Source organism: Schistocerca piceifrons, chromosome 4 (genome assembly GCF_021461385.2).
Source record: "Schistocerca piceifrons isolate TAMUIC-IGC-003096 chromosome 4, iqSchPice1.1, whole genome shotgun sequence".
In the NCBI taxonomy this organism is placed as follows: Eukaryota; Metazoa; Arthropoda; class Insecta; order Orthoptera; family Acrididae; genus Schistocerca; species Schistocerca piceifrons.
This window is the reverse complement of record NC_060141.1, coordinates 538151049-538172947: the sequence shown is the minus strand read 5'-3', so window position 1 is coordinate 538172947 and position 21899 is coordinate 538151049. Positions and strand designations below refer to the sequence as shown.

General features: G+C 42.1%; 1 protein-coding gene and 1 long non-coding RNA gene across 5 annotated transcripts in view; one reads left to right on the top strand and one right to left on the bottom strand.

Annotated features, from left to right (window-relative positions):
- The window catches only part of LOC124795365 (very low-density lipoprotein receptor-like), a 612937-nt gene that overhangs the window by 58093 nt on the left and 532945 nt on the right, over window positions 1–21899 (bottom strand). Inside the window, exon 1 of one of the 4 annotated variants that reach the window (XM_047259369.1) lies at window positions 9326–9466. The exons of the other annotated variants lie outside the window; for them this stretch is intronic. Within the exon in view, the coding sequence (XP_047115325.1) occupies window positions 9326–9431 (106 nt within the window). The 5' untranslated portion in view covers window positions 9432–9466. Of the gene's footprint in view, window positions 1–9325; window positions 9467–21899 lie in introns of those variants that run through there. 4 annotated transcript variants of the gene reach the window in all.
- LOC124795366 overlaps window positions 9805–21899 on the top strand; it is a 140599-nt gene continuing 128504 nt past the window's right edge. Inside the window, exon 1 of the long non-coding RNA XR_007016683.1 lies at window positions 9805–9951. This is a non-coding gene — a long non-coding RNA (uncharacterized LOC124795366). The remainder of the gene's footprint in view (window positions 9952–21899) is intronic.

Sequence of the window (21899 nt, the reverse complement as noted above, 5' to 3'; positions counted from 1 at the left end):
TTGAATTTCCAAATACACTGAAACACGTGTATATATACCTTACACTGTAGGCGTCGTTTAAGAAGGGGGATTTTTAGAAATTGGGGAAGAAGGATTTTTTTTAAAATACGTTGCTGTTAAGGCAGTTTTAAAGGTAGACCTAAAAAATTGGCATTTAGTTACTCAGTCAGAAATAAGTAAATTATTTCATAATTTCTGGAAATTTAATCCCTATGAAGGTGAAATACTGAGTATATATATATAAAGCTACATCTATGAAAATTGGTATCTGACTTCTCGGTTAGAAAATATATGTAGTTTCTAACCGAGAAGTCAAATACCAATTTTCATAGATGTAGCTTTAAAAATACTGTAATAATCATTACTAATTATTTTCAAAAACTTTCACTCAGTATTTCACCCTCATAGGGATTAAATTTCCAAAAATGCTGAAACAACTTATTTCTGACAGAGAAACTAAATGCCAATTTTCGTAGGTCTAGCCTTAACAGCGACATTTTTTTTTTTTAAACTTTCATCCCCTATTTCGCAAAATCCCTACTTAAACGACGCCTACAGTGTAAGATCAACATCTTCCCCAAATTTTAAGTTTCTGTCCTTAGCTGTTTGGGCTGGGCACTGATGATACAGTCGCTATAGAAGTACACAGACGCACTTTCGTTAAAGCACTTTTTCCTGTAATCGAGAGCCTGCATTTCAGAAGAACGATAAAGAAAGAAACATGAGAGACAACGGAACAGTTGGTACTAATACTAATGTTTTTGTCGTCCTCAGTCCCAAGAGTATTGACCCAGCTCTCTACGCTGGTCTAACCTGTAGAAGCTGCTTCATCTGAGCGTAACTACATACTATATATCCACTTGAACCTTGGTCTTCGTCTAGCATTTTTACCCAGCGCGCTTCTCTCCATCGCCAAACTCACAGTTCCTCGACGCCTAAGGGTGTCCTATCAACCAAACCTTTCTTTTAGTAAAGTTGGGCCATAATTTCTTTTTTCCCCAAATTCATTTCCGTACCTCCTCCTTAGTAATGCGATATGTCAATATAGTCTTCAGCATTCTTCTATGCGAAAACACTTCCAAAGCGTCTACTATCTTGTTTCAAATGTCTGATCACTTTCGCCAAAGTCCAGACAAATACTTTCTGTAAAGATCTTTTAACTTTTAATAAGAATAATAACTGCGAAAATCCAATGAGTAAATACTATAGGACATTAATAGGAAAAAGACGTGATGCAACAAATGTGAAAGGAAATAATAAACCTAATTAACCAATTGCTCATAATCTTGATGATTGAATTCTGGTGGGGGAAAAAAGGCTGACCTGGGGACATCATTATTACGGAGTGTGACCTTTAAAAGAAACCGTGACAAGTACAATTGACAAAACTGGTAAGATACAGCAAACTGACTGTACCATCAAAGGGAATAGGCAGTAAGATTATGATAGAAGTATTTTGTTTTCTTTTTCATCACACAAGAAATGAATGACGACCCAGTAAAAACTGAATTTTCATCAAACACAGTTTAATTACATTTCATACCTGACAATAGGAGAATTTCTCACATCGAGATTAGCTCAGTGTTTTGACAATACAATGAAAAATTAATGCCCTGTAAATAACTTAGTAATTTTTGGGATACAGTCAAAGGACATGTTAGTACCTGGAGCGGCTATTCACTAACACACTTCAATAGCTGGAAAAGCATAAGGTGTTCAATAGGCTTGCCAATTTCTTGCCACTACAAAAGCGTGTAAGAGGCTTTTTTTCTTTCTCTTCAATTATTTCAGGTCTAATTTAAGTCTGAGAAGACTTACGAAGCTGTGCGTGAACTTATGCAACATTTCTAATAAATGTTTACCGAGAAATTCCACAGCGTAACCTAGCCAAAACAAAGACGCAAGGCAATGTAACTAAATTAAACAGTGTACGAACGGAAAAATGAGGTGTTACTGTACGTGAATCTCGATGGAAACTGGAGGAAGGCCAGGATGAAACAAGAATGACATATAGAAACGGCCTGGATTTGCTGATGGAAAACTTGAAATTAAGTTGGCTAGAGATCTGAACCCCGCTACTTTGGGAAACAAACTCGTTGTCGTCGTCGGTGCGTCACTTCGCTCCGTTCTGACGTTTTAACCAGGGTGTATGTTACAAAATAGCATAGCCAGACGAGACTGACAGTAAGCTGCAGCCGTCAAGCTACGAGAGCAGCCGAGCCGTTAACGAACAACGGACAGGCACCCACTTAGAGCCGGAAGGCTTAAGCTCTGAGACGGGGCGGAAGAAACTGTTTCCTGCAGAAGACGACCAGCACAAAATAGGAGACAGAGTTCGGAGATTCCGCTTGGGATTGTGTGGGCCGGAAGTCGCTGCGAATCTGGTTCGCTAATCGGAACTGTCCAGTTTAGTGTTTCCCGTCTTTGGGTGCAGAGGGAAGTCTAAAATTCAAAAATGTCTGTTTCCGTGTCACTATTTTAAGTGAGGTATGAGAGTTCATTGTTGAGTTTTACACGTACAGCAGTCGCAGATGTTACTAGAAAGTAAAGTGCAAGGAACACAGCTAACAGGATAATAAAGGCAGTTGCTTTTAATTTATCAACAGAGAAAACGGTAGAACCTGCGTCAAAACAGGTAAACTTGTTTTTTAAAAAATAAAAAAACATAATGATTGCGGATTGTCTACCACAAAGAGTTCACGTCAGTAATTAAATCTATTCGATCTGAGGTACTTCATTTGCCTTTATGAAATCTTCCTTCAAAACTATGTACATATCTCTGAGACTGTTCGGTGTAATTTCGCTCACTGCTTGCTTGGACAGTACAGTCGAAAATCCCGGAACTTTATAGCTTCTTCTTGTTTTCAGGAATTATGAAGCCACTGTCAGCTTCTGAGAGGTTTAGTTGATTTCCTCATAAAGGCGTTCTGTCGTATGAGCTTCAATACGTAACCATGTTTCCGTGTACACGTTCAAATAATTCTGCGAGTCTTCGGGTTTACCCGCCGCTCGGGCGTAAATTAACATAGAAAAACTTACGTCATTTACGGAGTCTATGTCTGGAGCATTTTGACGGTGATTCGCCCATTTGCCACTCTCCCTTTATTTATTGACTTATTTACCTTTTGTAAGACAAGTTACTAACACCGACTGCAGAGCCCTAAACTAAATGTGAAGAATGCACGGTGGGAGTGTCCCTGTTTGCCGCTGGAAGTTATTTCCTATACCGAGTAACGAAAGGCCCATAGTAAATCGAAAAGTGGACGCACGAGATATGCGGCGATTTACTGCAAAACTCTACCATCTGGTGAGCAAGATGTATGAGACAGGCGAAATACCCTCAGACTTCAAGAAGAATATAATAATTCCAATCCCAAAGGAAGCAGGTGTTGACAGATGTGAAAGTTACCGAACTATCAGTTTAATAAGTCACGGCGGTAAAATACTAACGCGAATTCTTTACAGACGAATGGAAAAACTAGTAGAAGCCGTCCTTGGGGAAGATCAGTTTGTATTCCGTAGAAATAATGGAACACGTGAGGCAATACTGACCCTACGGCTTATCTTAGAAGCTAGATTAAGGAAAGGCAAACCTACGTTTCTAGCATTTGTAGACTTAGAGAAAGCTTTTGACAAAGTTGACTGGAATACTCTCTTTCAATTTCTGAAGGTGGCAGGGGTAAAATACAGGGAGCGAAAGGCTATTTACACTTTGTACAGAAACCAGATGGCAATTATAAGAGTCGAGGGGCATGAAAGGGCAGCAGTGGTTGGAAGGGAGTGAGACAGGGTTGTAGTCTCTCCCCGATGTTATTCAATCTGCATATTGAGCAAACAGTGAAGGAAACAAAAGAAAAATTCGGAGTAGGTATTAAAATCCACGGAGAAGAAATAAAAACTTTGAGGTTCGCCGATGACATTGTAATTCTGTCAGAGACAGCAAAGGACTTGGAAGAGCAGTTGAACGGAATGGATCGTGTCTTTAAAGGAGGATATAAGATGAACATCAACAAAAGCAAAACGAGGATAATGGAATGTAGTCGAGTTGAGTCGGGTGATGCTGAGGGTATTAGATTAGGAAATGAGACACTTAAAGTAGTAAAGGAGTTTTGCTATTTGGGGAGCAAAATAACTGATGATGGACGAAGTAGAGAGGATATAAAATGTAGACTGGCAATGGCAAGGAAAGCATTTCTGAAGAAGAGAAATTTGTTAACATCGAGTATAGATTTAAGTGTCAGGATGTCGTTTCTGAAAGTATTTGTATGGAGTGTAGCCATGCATGGAAGTGAAACATGGACGATAAATAGTTTGGACAAGAAGAGAATAGAAGCTTTTGAAATGTGGTGCTACAGAAGAATGCTGAAGATTAGATGGGTAGATCGCGTAACTAATGAGGACGTATTGAATAGAATAGGGGAGGGGAGGAGTTTGTGGCACAACCTGGCGAGAAGAAGGGACCGGTTGGTAGGGGATGTTTTGAGGCATCAAGGGATCACAAATTTAGCATTGGAGGGCAGCGTGGAGGGTAAAAATCGTAGAGGGAGACCAAGAGATGAATATACCAAGCAGATTCAGAAGGATGTAGGTTGCAGTAGGTACGGGGAGATGAACTTGCGCAGGATAGAGAAGCATGGAGAGCTGCATCAAACCAGTCTCAGGACTGAAGACCACACAACAACAACTGCATGTGCAAGCATATAGTGGCGTGTGGACCGGCGTCAAGGGTTCCAGGTGGTACTGCTTATTAAGGAATCTTTCTCAGCGGCCGTTTGTAGCAGACACTACTCACTTCACCCAGCGTTAGGATCGAACTGTCCGCAGCTACCAGATCGACAATCACTGACGCAGTATTGGCAATCTGCTATCTCGAATCGCACATAAACAGTATCCCCTCCACTTGATTTATTTTGACTGACATCAAACAGTAGTTGCAGTACTTAGCAACGTGTTACGTACATGAGTGTACTGCACAGCAAAAACAATAAACCCCCTGTGATAAATCTAAGTCCGCACGTAGTTACGGTTACTGGAGCGATCAAGTAGCAGTCTCACCAAGACGATTGGTGGTTCATATCTCAGTGAAGACTGAAGCCAATATTGAACAGAATGGGCACTGTCGGAAGACGGAGGGGGATCATGCTGCATCTGCTTTGACTAGTACGGACTGTCCGCCACCTGGAGCAAGGAACACAGAGCCTCGCAGACTGGGTCAACAACCGGAGCTTGACGTAAACGGAGAGCCTCTTTTTATGATTCTACACGACCAGTCGCAGTGGTGCAGCTACAAGAGAAATGCTCACTGGAAAGCAGCAGGTAACTCGCGAATGTGACAGTTGCAAGCCAGTTCTTATGCCAGAGTATGACATTCGCCACCGTTTCAGAAAAAAAATAAAAAACCAAAACAAAATAAACCGGAAGTTTAATTTGCTTTAAGCGATATATGAAGCTTTCGTCTGCGACCACGTGCGAAGTTCAGTGGGGAACTTTTGAATGAGCGACGAATTTGACTGTCAGTCCTAGCTACAGTTATCTGATGAAGACACGAGCCAAAAGCTGAGACCGTCAGCGATTTAGCAAATTCGGAGCGAAAGGCGCTGGTCAGACCAATATTGTTACAAACAACGGCCTTTCGAAACATCGGATTCGCTGTCACGTGTGGCGTCTGACGTTTCAGCGACGCCAAAGGCCAGCGCTGACGTCTTACTGGGATCTTTGTCAACTGCAACGTCAGTATTGACGGCTCACTGCGTGGTAATGGCAAGTGATAAGGGCAGCAGTATGTTTACAATTCCGTACCGCCGTTTGATGCTCTTCCATGTAAGTATGGATGATTCCCTAGCTGGTGCTACAATAATCTTCACTGGTAAATAGTAATACGATGGCCAAGATAAAGTAAATTTAGTACGTTTACTGTAGCGAGAAGGAAGAACATGTGCAAATTTGGTAACAGGAAAGCGTTTGTCCCCAGCACTGTCATAGGTTTCCTATGTACGACGGTAATCTCTCAGTGCTTATTCGTATTGGAAAATATCAATAGCTATAGAGATGTAGAAACAAAATAAATGCACAATAGGGGAGGCAATGGAATAATAATATCCGACCAACACGTTAGTATTAGACGCGGACATTTATTTACATTCTCTCGTTGAAATGTTTGACATTGAATTGTGTCTTTTTGTTGCAGCTGAACTTAGAAATCTACTTTGCTGGGGTGATATCAAAAATTTATTTCGGGCATATGCTAAGGAATCTCGAGCTACGGCAAGGGTTCACAGATGTAAAACTACAAAATTTCAATCAGATAATGGACATTCAGCAATAGTTTGCACCTGGTAACAGGTGTCTCCCGCTTATGTGAAGTATTGCTTCATTGCCGGAATGATAAAATCGTGATGAATACGCAAAATGTATTAAGAAATATAAAAAAGGTGTTTGGCTGCAAGGAAGAACGCTCGTAAATTGGCCACCTGTACGCAGAGGAAAGTTCAATTTTATTCCTAGTATACGGGTAAGTTGAAGTGTGTATGTGATATAGAGCCCATAGGAAACAATTCTCCGGTTTATAAAGGAATGGTACGTTATTGGAAGGTAGATTAGTGTTTAGTTTCAAGGCTACTACGATGTCATCCTTAAAGACAGAGCATATAATAGCATATAATAGCATATAATAGAGAAAAACATGATCGTATTAGGTTAGAAGATTAGTGGTGTGTGCTGGTCACATCTTAGAACTATTTAGGCTTCATACTAACAAACAAACCTCCAGACGACAGACAAACGGACGGTACTAAACGTATATCGATAGAATATGAAACAAAACACTGGCATTGTTTGTGGTATGCGCTGTCATCCAGGAGAACGTGCGTAAACGGCAAGTACCACAGGGTAAGCAGAACTGTGAGCATCTGTCGTATGGAATTCGCGTGGGAAGTCTGTAAACCGTAAGTCTGTCGTACCAAGGGTCCTGGGTTAGAGCTCTAGTGATGCACTTTTGTTCTGTAGTACATATGAAACTGCTATACGGGACAACTCCCTGACACGTCAAAGGACTGTTCAGAGTTTATAGATGTATGGCGGTGCTACCATCTCGCAGTCAATTATTATTCTTACTATTGTTATTATTACTATCAATTCTTCCGACGTATCATGCAATTGTTTGTTTACTCTTCTGTTCGGATTGTTTGTGTTTGTTCTGTGAAACTACAAATATACACCACGGGTTTGCTACTTTCAAATAAACGAAGAGAAAGCAGACTGCCAATAGAACATTGCTATGGACTCCGAACAGTCCTTTTATGTGTCAGGAACCTGCTGTCCCATGTAACGGTAACAAATGTACTGCAGCACAAAGAATGGATAGACCAGGGCTCGAACTCGCGACCGTTGGCACGAAGAACTTACGCTCGCCAACTTCGCTACTGAGCTCCATACGACAGTCAGTCACACACCAGGGCTCGAACTCGCGACCCTTGGCACGACGAACTAACGCTCTACCAACTTCCCTACAGAGCCGCACGCGACAGCCACTCACAGTTACGCTCTTCCTGCGCTCACGTGTTACCTGTTACTTGCAGTTTACGCACGTTCTCCTGGACGACAGCACATAATACGAACTATATCGTAGATTTGGGTGATAATATGTCTACGTGCATCGTTTGTACCGATCTGTCTGACTGACATTGGGTGTTAGATGCGACATGGAATCATTGTTAGGGAAACCAGTGTTACGGAAAGCGAATGAAAGACTTGAATTTACTTGAACGGTTCTGGGAAAGTGCAATGCAGTTCTAAAGGAAATAGCGTACAATACAAATTCTAGAACATTGTTTCAACGTTTTGATCTCTGATCAGTTAGGCATGGCATGAGAAATGGAACAAATTCAGAGACGATCTATCGTAAGAGGACGGCATAGCCCTTAGGGAAGTCTAACATAAATAGGCGGGGAACGTAAATGGGAATTTTTCGACGACGTAGATATCGCGAAACTCAGTTCGATAAAGTGCGGCCATATCGTTGCTACCATGGTATATCTCGTGTACGGGTCATTACAGTCAGAGAAATTAGGACACGTAGAGAGCATGTAACTCGTTTTTTTCTCATCGCTCAGCACGCAAAAGGAACAGGGCGAAAAATTCCTGGTGTTTGTACGATTTACCCTCTGCTATGCATCTTGCAGTGCCTTGCGGATTATACAGGGCGTTTCAAATTTCATGTTACATGCTTCTGGAGGGGACTTCGTGGATGAAGCGTTACACAGGAACCCACGCCCGGGGAACGACGTCCAACGACGCTACAGAGCATCGAAGTTATAGGCGCCGGCGCCTGTAAATGTATGTACATACACAGGGTGTTTCCGCGATGATATAAACTTTCTGGAACTGTGGAGAAGGATGTATCAATTTGAGGTACTGGTCCCTGTGCCGGAAACTAAAGAGTCGAAAGTTATAAGCGAAAATAGTTCTGATACATCTGACAAAGAATACATGTACTGGTACTGTTGTTGCTAAGATTGTAGGGTAGGCAACTTTCAGAGGTGGTACAATGGACCAAAAAAACTAAAAGTGTCTAGTAAACTTGGGCTCTAAAATCTATCCCCGAGGAGCTTTAAGCACTTGTTCAGTAGAGGAGATGTGTTCCACAGTAGCGATGATTAACAAGTGCTCATAGCTTCGTGGGGATGCTTTTAGAGCCCACGGTTACTAGACATTTTTTCTTGTTTTGATCCATGCCACCACTTCTGAAAGTTGCTTACCCTACTTTTTAGCAACGACAGTAACGGTACATGTATTCCGCTGTCAGAGGTATCGTTTGTAACTTCCGACTCGTTCGTTTCCGAACCAGTGACCCTAACTTCGAATTGATGCATTTATCCTTTCCATCATCCTAGACAGTCTGTATCATCGTCTAGGAACCACCCTGTATTTATACATATATTTACAGGCGCCGGCTCCAATACGTTTGATGCTCTATAGCGTCATTGGACTTCGTTTCCGGACGTAAGTTCTTACGCAAAATTTTTTATCTACTAAATCCTCTCTACAACCTCTATAAGTGTGTAACATGAACTGTTTAACACGGTGTATATGGAAACAATAATGGAACAAGAAATCGGGATTGGCCTTGTCTAATCTGCACCACCCCCTTAATGCCAATTCAGCGCGTTGGACACTATGACGGCAGCACGGTCCCTTACCGACGCATTACGCCTGTTGGACACTAGTGAAGTTACAGTGGGTAGCCCTATTCAGAAGTATACGTCTAGAATTTTTAGACACCATCGCCATGGCTGGATGGGAGTTAGTAAGGCAGCAGAGATCCTACCGTCGTGGTAATAGAAGCCGTCGGCGACGGCCGCGGAAGCCAACAGCATCGCCGCGAAGAGGGCCAGCAGCTGCGGCAGCGCCGCGCGGCCAGAAGCGGAGTCCATCCTGGGAGGCGGTGTCTGCAGCGCCCTGCTCAGCCCGCCGGTCAGCAAGCAATGCGCGCCGCGCCGCCGGACGCACTTTTCATACCCCCGCGTTGCGTCAGCCGGCGCGCCATTGGCCACCGCGGGGCAATTTTCTGCCCCCTCCGCTTCCTTCCCTTCCCTGCCCGAGCTAGGAAACGGGGACCCCGACCCGGGACGCCGCTGTTTGCAAACACTTGCTCCGTAAGCCCCCCTCCTACTATCTCCGTGGAGAGGCGTCTCGAAGAGAAAGGGGGGTGGGGGGAGGGGGAAGGGATCGTGATACTAGCAAAAAAAGAACTCTCACTTTGATTGGCAACAACTTGCACCAGTATTGACCATTCGGTTCCAGAACTCCTCACTCGTGCCTGGAAAAACCCATTCTACCAAGTGGATACAAAAAGCGTGCTTCCTATGGAATTTTATACTAACAAGACAACGAAGACTGCAGTTGCATCATTCTTTCACCAGCGGAACGCTTTTCAAGTCAATGGTCCTTAAGGTAGGAATGAATTGAACTAGCATTTCTTAAAAACACACAAACACGTGTGCGCATATTATACTCACAACCAGCCAATATTTAATGGATTGTAAGTGTACGACACGTATTGGAAATACGAGTAGGATCTAATATCCTGCCGACGACATGATCATCAGAGGCTGAGAAGGAACTCAGCTTCGGGTAGGATAAGGATGGAATTCGGCCGGGTCCTTTTCAATGGAATCATCCCTCACAAGTGACGTGTTATCTTTTGTTGGCCGGCCGGAGTGGCCGTGCGGTTCTAGGCGCTACAGTCTGGAACCGAGCGACCGCTGCGGTCGCAGGTTCGAATCCTGCCTCGGGTATGGATGTGTGTGATATCCTTAGGTTAGTTAGGTTTAATTAGTTCTATGTTCTAGGCGACTGATGACCTCAGAAGTTAAGTCGCATAGTGCTCAGGGCCATTTGAACCATTTATCTTTTGTTTAGTGAAACTTCACCGTCTTTTAACTGGAATTCGTTTTGACTTCTGTTCTTTCAATTTACATAACACCGACCCTTGAAAAATAAATATTATATGTGGTGAAGTAGTAAGTTTTACGCTGCGTTTATTAATATGTTGTATTATCTGAACACAATAAGTCATACTCGCTGAGAAAGCCGGCATTGCCGGGGCCAGAATATATGGCGTGGGCGAAGGCATAGTACCATTTTAGATATGATATGCATACAGATGCACATCGCATTAATGGTATTTTGAATGCAGTTATCTTTTTAGAAACGTAATTTGCGCGCTGCTAATTTTCTTCGTTGCGAATTCACATGTGTGTGAACACAGTTTTACGCTTCGGCATCCTATGTGGAAATAAAATTATGTAATGAATAATATTAAATCATCCACAGTAACTAACAGAAGTATGCTAACGATTATACTCAGCAAAATTGATGCAAAAGAAGAATAAGCGAAGTGATTGACAAAAACGCGCTGAATTATGGAAAGGCTTGTACTCGTGAAGAATAAAAGAAATGTTTACCCGAAATCGCCCTAGGGTACAGTTCGATTATTGAGTTGTTAGTTACGAGTACTTCATCTTCGAGTCTACCTGGATTTTTTTCCCTTACATTTGTGCTGATCGTCGGCAAAGTGTGATTCACGAAAATGCGCTATTACACGTCGTTATTAAAGTCTGAATGACGAAATCGCGCAAGCGTCGTATTGTATTGGACGAATGAAACAATAAACGTATTTCCACATGTACGGTAAAGTTCGTAAGTCACAGTGTACGTAGCTTTTACTAAGATTATTTAACGCACCACATTTCGCGGATTTTTGCTTGTCATACTCATCCATTGTCCTGCATCGCCAACAAACTCCATCACTAACAGCATGAGACCAACGGGTATCTACCACCAAAATCACGAAAGAGTGGCAGTGGATGATACTGGAGAAAAGTGTGAGTACGTACACACGCAAGCCTGTTATATATAGACCTAGATTAACATTTCTTATTACTGTCCAAGTTATCTGTTCTATGTCCGAGAATGTTTTATACAACTAATATGTTCTAAGATAACACAATCATAGGAAGCGTGACGTAATTATGGCTTATAACGCTAAGTGTATGGCGTCCTTATATGAAAACACAGGACACAGCGGTAACAGGCCGGACAGGATACTGCGCGTCTGGTAGGTGTGGGGGCAGGTTGTCGCATACGTCCCCGAATTATATGCGATTTTTTAAAAGTGTAACAATCTAATTATAAGGAACATAAACAGAACTCAATCTGTGAATGTCAACACGTTGACACCTAAACAAACACGCATGTCAATTCTTTTTATTGAATTTTCCCTGAATACTGCCGTGAATTTCTCATTTATCTTCGAGCATTTGAAAAGAGAGCCCTGGGGGGTTCGTCTCGCTACACACTGGTTGCTTTTTTCTTTTTTCATCATCATAATGCTACGCTGTTGGCGGGGCCACAAACCACTACGAAATATAAGCGAAACCTTTACTGTGGATGTATTGACACTTCAGTCAAAAATTGGTGCTAATACCCACTTTCAACTCGTAAGTCGGATCAAGAGACTAGAATATCACTGCAAAGATCCACGCTCGGAACAATCTGTAACGAAAATTGTGTTGGCCATCAAACAGCTTCCTTATCGGTTTGGCCGTGGATGAGACGACCCCATTGTATATTTTCCAGTGTGACACGTTAATATAAGGAATCTTTTATCTTTACGCTTAGGTAAATCCGTTCTTGCACTTTTTTCAGTAGTAAGTGCAAATATGAACGTTCGTGTTACCATTTGTCTGTCTATAATCACATTGGTTTAATTGAAACTTCAACAGTCACAACACTTCTAAAAGGTGATGTTAATTTGTATCTGTGTTTGTCCAAAAGCGGAAAATATTTATACTAACTTTCGCATGAAGTTTAGCACGTCTACACTGATATTTCACTTACATACTGTAATTTTGATACGTCCCATCATCACATCATATCATCCAGAGCACCAATCTAAACGCTGCAGATTTCCTGTGTAAGAAGAAAGAAACATCCCGTACAATGTTGATGACCTCCAGTGTGAATAATAGTTAATAAAAGTCACGACTGGCTGAAGCTCAAAATGTCTGCTTTCTGAGTTCGATGTAAAAATTGTACCGTATAAGGATACCAGCTTTTTGATTGCTACCGATTCTTCCTGGGAGCCTGCAAAGCTCACAGTTTTCTCCACTTAATATTTCTTTTCAACGCAATTTGAGGTACAGATGTTGCTCCCGGCTAGACAGGCTGATAATGACTGGGACAACACTTGGTATTCTTGCTACGTCCTGTCAAAGGCGATTTAGAGAAGATTTAAGATTTCTTGAATTGAGTCAGTCTCTTTTTTTCAGTCTTGATGAACAAAATCTCAATAACTTTTACTTGTCCAGTGTATCCTAACAACAAATTAAACTGTTAGGAACTCACTCTACGTCCTTGGCTTGTAACGCTCGCTGCTTTATTCAGAAAATTGAATGTATGAAGACTCATAATGTGGCTTTTTCCATGGATGAGAGGGAGGTGGGTGAAATACGCTGGCAGTATAGAATTCGGCTTTATTAACTTGTTGAAAATTCTATATGAAACGGCTGTGTGGTTAACATTTGAAAGCTCTTAGAAAGACAGCTGAAGTTGTAAGACTTTTTACGTCTGCAGTGAAAACCTCAGCCTTTTGCAGAAAGAGTGTCAGAGTGAAGGGAAGAAATTATTTAAATGTTGTAACCTCCCCACCGTATTTTAAAGAAAAAAAAAGACAATACTTATTACAAATGGGAGCCGAGTGTAACCTCCCCACAAAATAAATTTAATGACAATAAAACTGATAATCGCAATCTGACTCAAATATAAATTCCCACAAAAATAATTAAAAACAATTCAGTGCTAATGAAATTCAATTAAACCGAAATATCGGTCATTGGCCCTGTGTAAAACAATCAGAATTAAAGTCTTACCTCAGAATAACTGGATGTCAAATTTCTGCTCTTTTTCGTGCGCACGGCTTGGAGGATCTGCATTGCAAATAATAATATTCCTTTTTTTTGTGATTTTACTGAAATTTTTTCTTTAAAAAAATGTGGAGTGAAATGGGAAGTGCAACGAAATCTTTAGTTCAATAAAAAATAAATTTTTGAAAAAATGCTTTTGAAATAAAAATTATTATTGGGGCATTTGTTGGAAATTAATTACAATTAATAAACTTTACATTATCTAATGATTATATTACTTAACAGTATACCTCATTCAGCATCTTGACCAGTGTTGCCGACCGCCTACATCACACAACCGCACTGGGCTGCTACTACTGACCGACCGCTCTGCATGACGACTAGTAGCGAACTGCACTACATGACTACTACTGGCGAACTGCATGCAACTAAATCGAGCTACAGACTGCCACGACTACAGACAGAGTACTGCTCTGCATAGCGACAACTAGCGAACTGCTCGCAACACTCGCGCGGTCAAGCGCATACTCTCTGGTCAGAGACGCTGCAATGCCTCGCCATCGCTGCTGCGTTACATACGTGTTTCAATGTGATGGCCAGGATTCGCTCTGAGCTGCGATATAGTATGTTTATGTCGCAATTGAACTGAAATTACGGTGTGCCGTAATCTTCTTCCTCCTCCTCCTCCTCCTCCTCCTCCTCCTCCTCCTCCTCCTTCCCCCCACCAACTTCTGAGATGTTTTGAGGAATATCTGATCACAAACTCTGTCGAGTATTGGATTACTATTTCTGTTTTCAGTAGCTACCGACATATAATTAGGAAGGCCTTGTTCCATAAAAAATAAACATTGCAGTTTTAACATTTCAGAAGATTAAAATACTAACCACGTAACAAACCGCTCACAGATTTGCGCGCAGTCACCTACCGCGGCATCTTCAAGCATTTACGACATATTGGGTGGGGGCAGCCTGTATTTAGAAAAGTTTTTTTTTTGGGGGGGGGGGGGGGGTGAACAGCACTCACGTTATTGTCTACGGGAAATGTAGCTACCCTGAACCATTCGTCCACAGCAGTACCAATTAACTTTGGGACTCAGTCACATCGACTGATTACGAAACTGACTAGGGCCAGAATTGGTGTCACGTGACAATATTAGAAACTCTTTACGAAAAGGTACTGCACATATAGACTGCCTACTTTTCGACTTTCTCAGCATGGAGACTGATACATTAGTCGTAACGATGAACCGCCTTTCCTGCTCCTTTGCAAGAAAGAGCTTCTGATGTCTGTCTGCAGAAAGACGCCTTCAGGGTGCTCTGCAGTTCCACATATGGCTGAATCATTCGGCTTCTTGTCACTGTGAACAATAAATGGGATTGGATACGTCAAAGCAATGCGAAGGCCACAAATTCACAACAAACTAGGAGGTATGCTGTCGTCAGATGATGTTCCGCTTCAAGACAATGCCCGACTGCATGCTACTGCATCAACTAAACCTCGGATATTCGGACGAGAGATGAATCGTCCAGTTTAGCATTATGTCACTTGTACGTTTTCCGAAGGTGGTGAACATCATGTTTACTGAAATGAGGAGCTTTAGGCATATGGCTTGGATATGCAGCAATCATTTTGCACAGGGTGTAGGAAAGCTGACGGTTACGACAAATCATGGCACACGAAAAACCGAACTGGAGTATAGACTGCTCGCCATTTACGCACGAGTGTTGCTCGTCGCGAGCAGATTCAACAACAAATAGATAAACATGTAATAATTAGATACCAAAGAAACAGCAAATAAGCTAATGTGAAACTCTATATTAACAGAATTGCACCTGTTTTCTACATTACGTTAGGCACTGAAAATGACCTTGGGCTTCACAGAACTTTTGAGGGCGCCCGAGTATGTTAATATACACCTTGCGCAACTCTGCCGCACCAGTTCCCAGAATTGTCAAAGTCTTCTAGCATTATCGAGTTATTTGCGTAGACTTTTCCGTTCAGACTGCCCCACAGATAGAAGTCACAAATATGGCTCTGAGCACTATGGGACTTAACATCTGAGGTCATCAGTCCCCTAGAACTTAGAAATACTTAAACCTAACTAATCTAAGGACATCACACACATCCATGCCCGAGGCAGATTCGAACCTCCGACCGTAGCAGTCGCGCGGTACCGGACTGCAGCGCCTAGAACCGCGTGGCCACCAAGGTCGGCAAAGTCACAAATGGTTAGGTGCATCGAACGCGGCGGCCAGTCCTGTGCTGATACTCTCTTGCAGTGGATACTTAATGAATTCGTGGAACTAACTATAGTGAAGTGTAGCACATAGCCCATCCTGTTGAACGACTGCATACGGACGTTGATGAGTGGTCAACTGTGCGTAAAATTCCTGAACGATTCTCATATACACAGCAGTGTTTACTGTTCGAAAAACTGAAAGACCTGCAATCCGACTTGCTGAAACGGCACACCACAATTTTTTTTTCTTCTTCTCTTTGCTTCTCGTTAATCACATTCGTTGACCAGTATCTGGTGTTCTGGGAGTTCACATGCAGGCTTCATCACTCATGAAATACTGCAGTGGATCCAACATTCCACTCTGTTGTTTCACGTATCCACGTGCAGTAATGCACACGTTTTGCATCATCTTTCTCCTTCAGTTCTTGGACACGTCATTTTTAGAGCTTTGTCCCCGTATGGTGTAAAACACGTTGACAGGACCTGCGCGATGCGTTCACTTGTGACAGTTTGTGTGTCGGCTTCTTTGGAATCTGGATCGTTTGTGCCTCAATATCTGCGATCACATCAGAAGTATGAACGGATGGGCTCAATTCGTTTTTGCGTTTGCAACTGACCCTGTAGTGCGTCACTTTGTCACCTAATCCTGTACACCGTTCCCTTAAATGAACGGGTGGAAACTCACGCCTCCACTATCTTTATTATTATTCTTTCTTGAAAAGGGTGCATGTTACCGAGACAATTACTTCACACGTCCTAACAAATTCGCAATGGCTTACATACGGACAATAGAAAACGTAGTCGCAAGAGCTTATATATATATTCCCTTTCGGATATTTGTGCGTAATCCCTTCGAATGTTAAAACTTTTATTAATTTCCAGGTATACAGGAAGCTGAAAAAAAAAAAATGTCCCTGTATACAGGGGTAACATTGGAAACCAGAATTAAATGAACCATCAAATAAATGTCTATAGCGCAATGACAAATGAAAATATTTAGTGCCGGAATTCTCAGACGGTGCAACGTGTTCGAATAGAATTTCTTATGCTTCTCGAATTCAGTTTCAACCGAGGAGGGGGAGGAGGAGGGGGAGAAGATTAGTGTTTAACGTCCCGTCGACAACGAGGTCATTAGAGACGGAGTACAATCACGGATTAGAGAAGGAAATCGGCCGTGCCCTTTCAAAGGAACAATTCCGGCAATTGCCAGAAGCGACTTCGGGAAATCACAGAAAACCTGAATCACGCTGGCCGGAAGTGGATTTGAATCGTCCTCCCGAATGCGAGTCAGTTTTAACCGTAAGAGGGTAAAAACTCACCTGAGTGTTGTAAACAGTCGGTAATCAGTAACAGTCTATTACAGAGACAGTGGAAGTAAGGAAAAGAATACTAGGATTTAACGCTCGGTCGACGATGAGTTCATTAGTGGCGGAGCGCAAGGTCGGAGTGGCGAAGGATAGAGAAGGAACCGGCCATATTCTGCTCTAATGGGCCATTCCGAAACTTGTCTTGCGCGATTTAAGGGGAAGAAAGGCAACGCAGATCTAAATATGCGGAAGAGGGTTCGAAACCTGGGCTTCACGAATCCAAGTCCAGGTTACTCCCATTCATCTTTTCATGTGTATTAATGCACTGAAAATATTTGCACAACAGTGCCAATGTCACGGCATGCCACGGACGTCTTGTTTGGAAACAAACTCGTTCCGTCCACTGACTACACGTGCTGTTAACAACGGTAACGTCAACTTAATGTTTAACTTTCAAACTTGCCTTCATTGATGTTTGGCTCTGTCTAGGGTTTGTTTTCTCCGGCAGTGTTGATTGGACGTTGACACTGATACACAGCAATAGGGATAGTACGTCACAGTACTTTTGCATCTGAGGATTGTTGTATTACATTTTTTTGTGTTGTACGTTTTGATGATCGCGTATTACAAGTTTTTTTCTCATTGTTGCGTGGCTATTTTCATAAAAACGAACGTCGAGTAACAAACCGACACGTTCTTGTATTGTTACCTTGTAATGGGCCACCGGTGACCACGTATCTCTAATAGCAAAGCATTCTTAAGTTTTGTCAGTGGAGTTCGGGTTCATCCTGTAGAATGTAATACTTCCGCTAATATTGCATATTCGATAATTGTGTCAGAACGACGGGAAAAGAAACATCTTCTCGGACGGTCTACGATGACTGTAATTCATCCACGGAGAAAAGCGGTTACATCACACTGGTCACGACTGTTCTTGAGTATTGATCTTCTGTTTTGGATGCTTACCAAGATGGAACTAGAGAGAGAGAGAGAGAGAGAGAGAGAGAGAGAGAGAGAGAGAGAGAGTTGTGTGAAGATCGAAGCTCTTTGTCGTAATTGCTTACGGCAGGAAGACCTCAGAAACTGCACCCTCTTAAAATATTTAGGATGAACCGTCAGATCGGTGAAGAGACGCAGTACTTCCTCCCCCCCCCCGCCCCCCCCCCCCCCCCTTCCATACGCATTCTGCTTCACGGCCATGACGATAAAATTATGGTTTATAGGGATGCACACTGACTGTTGTTTTTCTGGTGCACAACCCCGAAACAAACAAGCGGTGGCGGGAGTGAGAAAAGGGACAATGATGCAAGCACACAATGTTCTCATTCGCCTTGTTCCACACAGTGGACTGTGAAGTACAGATGTAGAAACTTAAGACAGAATGCGCGTGTGGCATTTTGAACGATGTTTATAATTACGAAACTTAGACGTACTCAACCCGATTTCGGAGAACCGGAAGAGAACTGGCGAGAGTTGTCTTAGTGTCTGAAGTTAGCCAGCCTTTAATGAAACAACGAAGCAGTCTGCCAAGTTTCAAGCCCCAGTGCTGTTCTCACTCCTTGTCTGCAGGAGAGGATCTCGTAACCAGTGAGATGTAATTACCATTCCTAGAAGCATCTGCTGCGACGGTTTGGTGCATTGTAACTTCAGGCCATCGTCTGCTATTGCCAGCCCTATGCTTTTGTGCAATCCAGAACTTAAGACCTTCTAATCATCATTTTTAATCTCTCATCATACTGTGTTATTTCACTGTTCACAGTTTCAGTTTACTGAAAGGTTTAGTAAGCTTTTGCCATAACTAACAGTGTGCGTAAAATATTGTGTAACGTTACCTTAAAAACAGAAGGTTTATAGTTGACTGTATATGGCGTTCACAGGACGTGAACATTTTGAGAATACTGTGCTTGGCGTCTTGTTGCAGTATTCGCCAAATACTTAAATCTTACACGCCAAGAGAATTTGCTAGAATTTGGAAATATCAGCGATCGGGAAAAATAGCAGGCCATCCACAGAGGACATTGCACTTTGGAGCCGATACAGGGTATAAGAAAATGGTATGGCCCAACTTCTAGGAAGAATTCGTCACACTTCAGGAATAAAATAGACATGGAAGCAAGGTTAAAAAAAATCAAGACACTTTCATAGGATTTGTCGACCTGGAAAAAGCGTTCGACAATATAAAATGGTGCAAGCTGTCCGAGAATCTGAAAAAAGTAGGGGTAAGCTATAGGGAGAGACGGGTCATATACAATATGTACAACAACCAAGAGGAAATAATAAGAGTGGACGATCAAGAACGAAGTGCTCGTATTAAGAAGGGTGTAAGACAAGGCTGTAGCCTTTCGCCCCTACTCTTCAATCTGTACATGTATTAAGAAGGGTGTAAGACAAGGTTGTAGTCTTTCGCCACTACTCTTCAATCTGTACATCGAGGAAGCAATGATGGAAATAAAAGAAAGGTTCAGGAGTGGAATTAAAATACAAGTTGAAAGGACATCAATGATACGATTCGCTGATGACATTGCTATCCTGAGTGAAAGTGAAGAAGAATTAAATGATCTGCTGAACGGAATGAACAGTCTAATGAGTACACAGTATGGTTTGAGAGTAAATCGGAGAAAGACGAAGGTAATGAGAAGTAGTAGAAATGAGAACAGCGAGAAACTTAACATCAGGATTGATGGTCACGAAGTCAATGAAGTTAAGGAATTCTGCTACCTATGCAGTAAAATAACCAATGACGGACGGAGCAAGGAGGACATCAAAAGCAGACTCGCTATGGCAAAAAGGCATTTCTGGCCAAGAGAAGTCTAATAATATCAAATACCGGCCTTAATTTGAGGAAGAAATTTCTGAGGATGTACGTCTGGAGTACAGCACTGTATGGTAGTGAAACATGGACTGTGGGAAAACTGGAACAGAAGAGAATCGAAGCATTTGAGATGTGGTGCTATAGACGAATGTTGAAAATTAGGTGGACTGATAAGATAAGGAATGAGGAGGTTCTACGCAGAATCGGAGAGGAAAGGAATATGTGGAAAACACTGGCTACCAGTTTTTAAATAGAAATTCATCAGTGGAGTAGAAGTTGTCCAGGAAATATGATTTTAAGTTAGATTTAAAACTTTCCTTGCTACACGTCAGAAATTTTACGCTATCGGGCAAATGATCAAAAATTTTTGTTGCTACGTATTGAACTCCTTTCTGAGGCACTGATAGATTCAATAATGGTTAGTGAAGGTTATTCTCCCTTCTGAGATTCTAGGTGTGGACATCACAGTTCTTTTCAAATTGTGATGGTTTATTTATGACGAATTTCGTCAGCGAATATAGGTATTGTGACGCCGCGGTTAAAATGCCTATCTGCTTGAGGAGGGACCTGCCCGACGTCCGTGGGTGAATACCACATAATATTCTTGTTGCTCACTTTTGTGCAATCAATACTTTCTTTCTAAGTGCCGAGTCAACTGAAGTGCAAAATGTACTGTACACGCAATCGGCTTGTTTAAGCTGTCAAGAATCCTCACATAATACCTGCTAGGACATGTGCCTTTACGAGTGCATCAAAAAATGTGTATCATGCACGATGTAACTACTACTCACTTCCGTGTTAATGTTCGCAGGTTACTAAATAACAGAGTGACGGATGAATAGATATACGTGAGCCAAGTCCTTGGCCTCCACGCTCTCCGGACCTAAACCCACTAGACTTTTTTCTGAGGGCATTTGAAAGTTCCTGTGAACGGAACTCTGGTGCCAGATTTACAGTCTTCGTGCCTGTCTTTGTGTCTTTGAAACAATACGCAATTTTCCAGAGATTCGTGGTATTCAGGGCGACGGCGGGTTGATGCATGTATCCTCATTGAAGGAGAGCATTTTGTACATTTCATTTAGGAATGTGTTTCATACTATGCTCGTATGTTTTTTTTCCTGCGTGCCATGATTACTGTGGTGAAGGGCTCTAACACGGAAATGGAGTGTTTTCGGATTCGTGTCCGTGTGACGTATTTTCTTCCTTTACGTATGATGAATGTTCCCTGAAAGTTTGGCCATCCCTTTTTGTTATACCCTATATAGCTGCGTTCATTCTCAAATGGGCATTAACAATGGCTTAAAACAAATATTATTGTTGTCGAACACTTGCAATGTAAATGAAAATCGTGCTACTGACACTGCCCTCGAGTTTTTAACCCCAGGCATCCGCATCGTCGTGGTTTTATCCGTAAAGTCATTATTTCTGCGGATATATCCAGATCATCCCAGATTTAGTCGCTCTTCTAACTATAAGCTATCATAGATCCCTCGAACAAATAGCAGTGTCCACATTAGTTGGCAGAAAGCACAGGTCACAGCAAGCCACCGTCCAGTATCCTTGACATCGATATTTTGTAGTATCTTAAAACATATTCGGACATCAAACAGGTACCTTGAATAGCCTGATGACCTTGCACTGATTCCGTAAACATGAATCACGTAAAACCCAAACTCGTACTCTTTTTCACGTGACATACTAAAAGCTTTGGATGAAGGCAGTCAGGTAGATGCAATATTTCCTGATTTCATACAAGCATTTAACTCAGTGCTACTCCTACGCTTATTGTCCGAAGTATTATCATATGTGGTATCAAGTGGACGAGGGCTTTTTCGTAGGGATGGCGTAGCATGTTACTTTGGATGGAGATTTATTGTCAGACGTAGAAGTTTAATTCGCGTGTGCCTCAGAGAAGTGTGTTGGGATCCTTGCTGTTCAAGTTGCATATTAATGACATCGCGGACAATGTAAATAATAACCTCAGACATTTTGCAGATGATGCAGTTATGGCTCTGAGCACTATGGGACTTAACATCTGAGGTCATCAGTCCCCTATACTTAGAACTACTTCAGCCTAACTAACTTAAGGACATCACACGCATCCATGCCCGAGGCA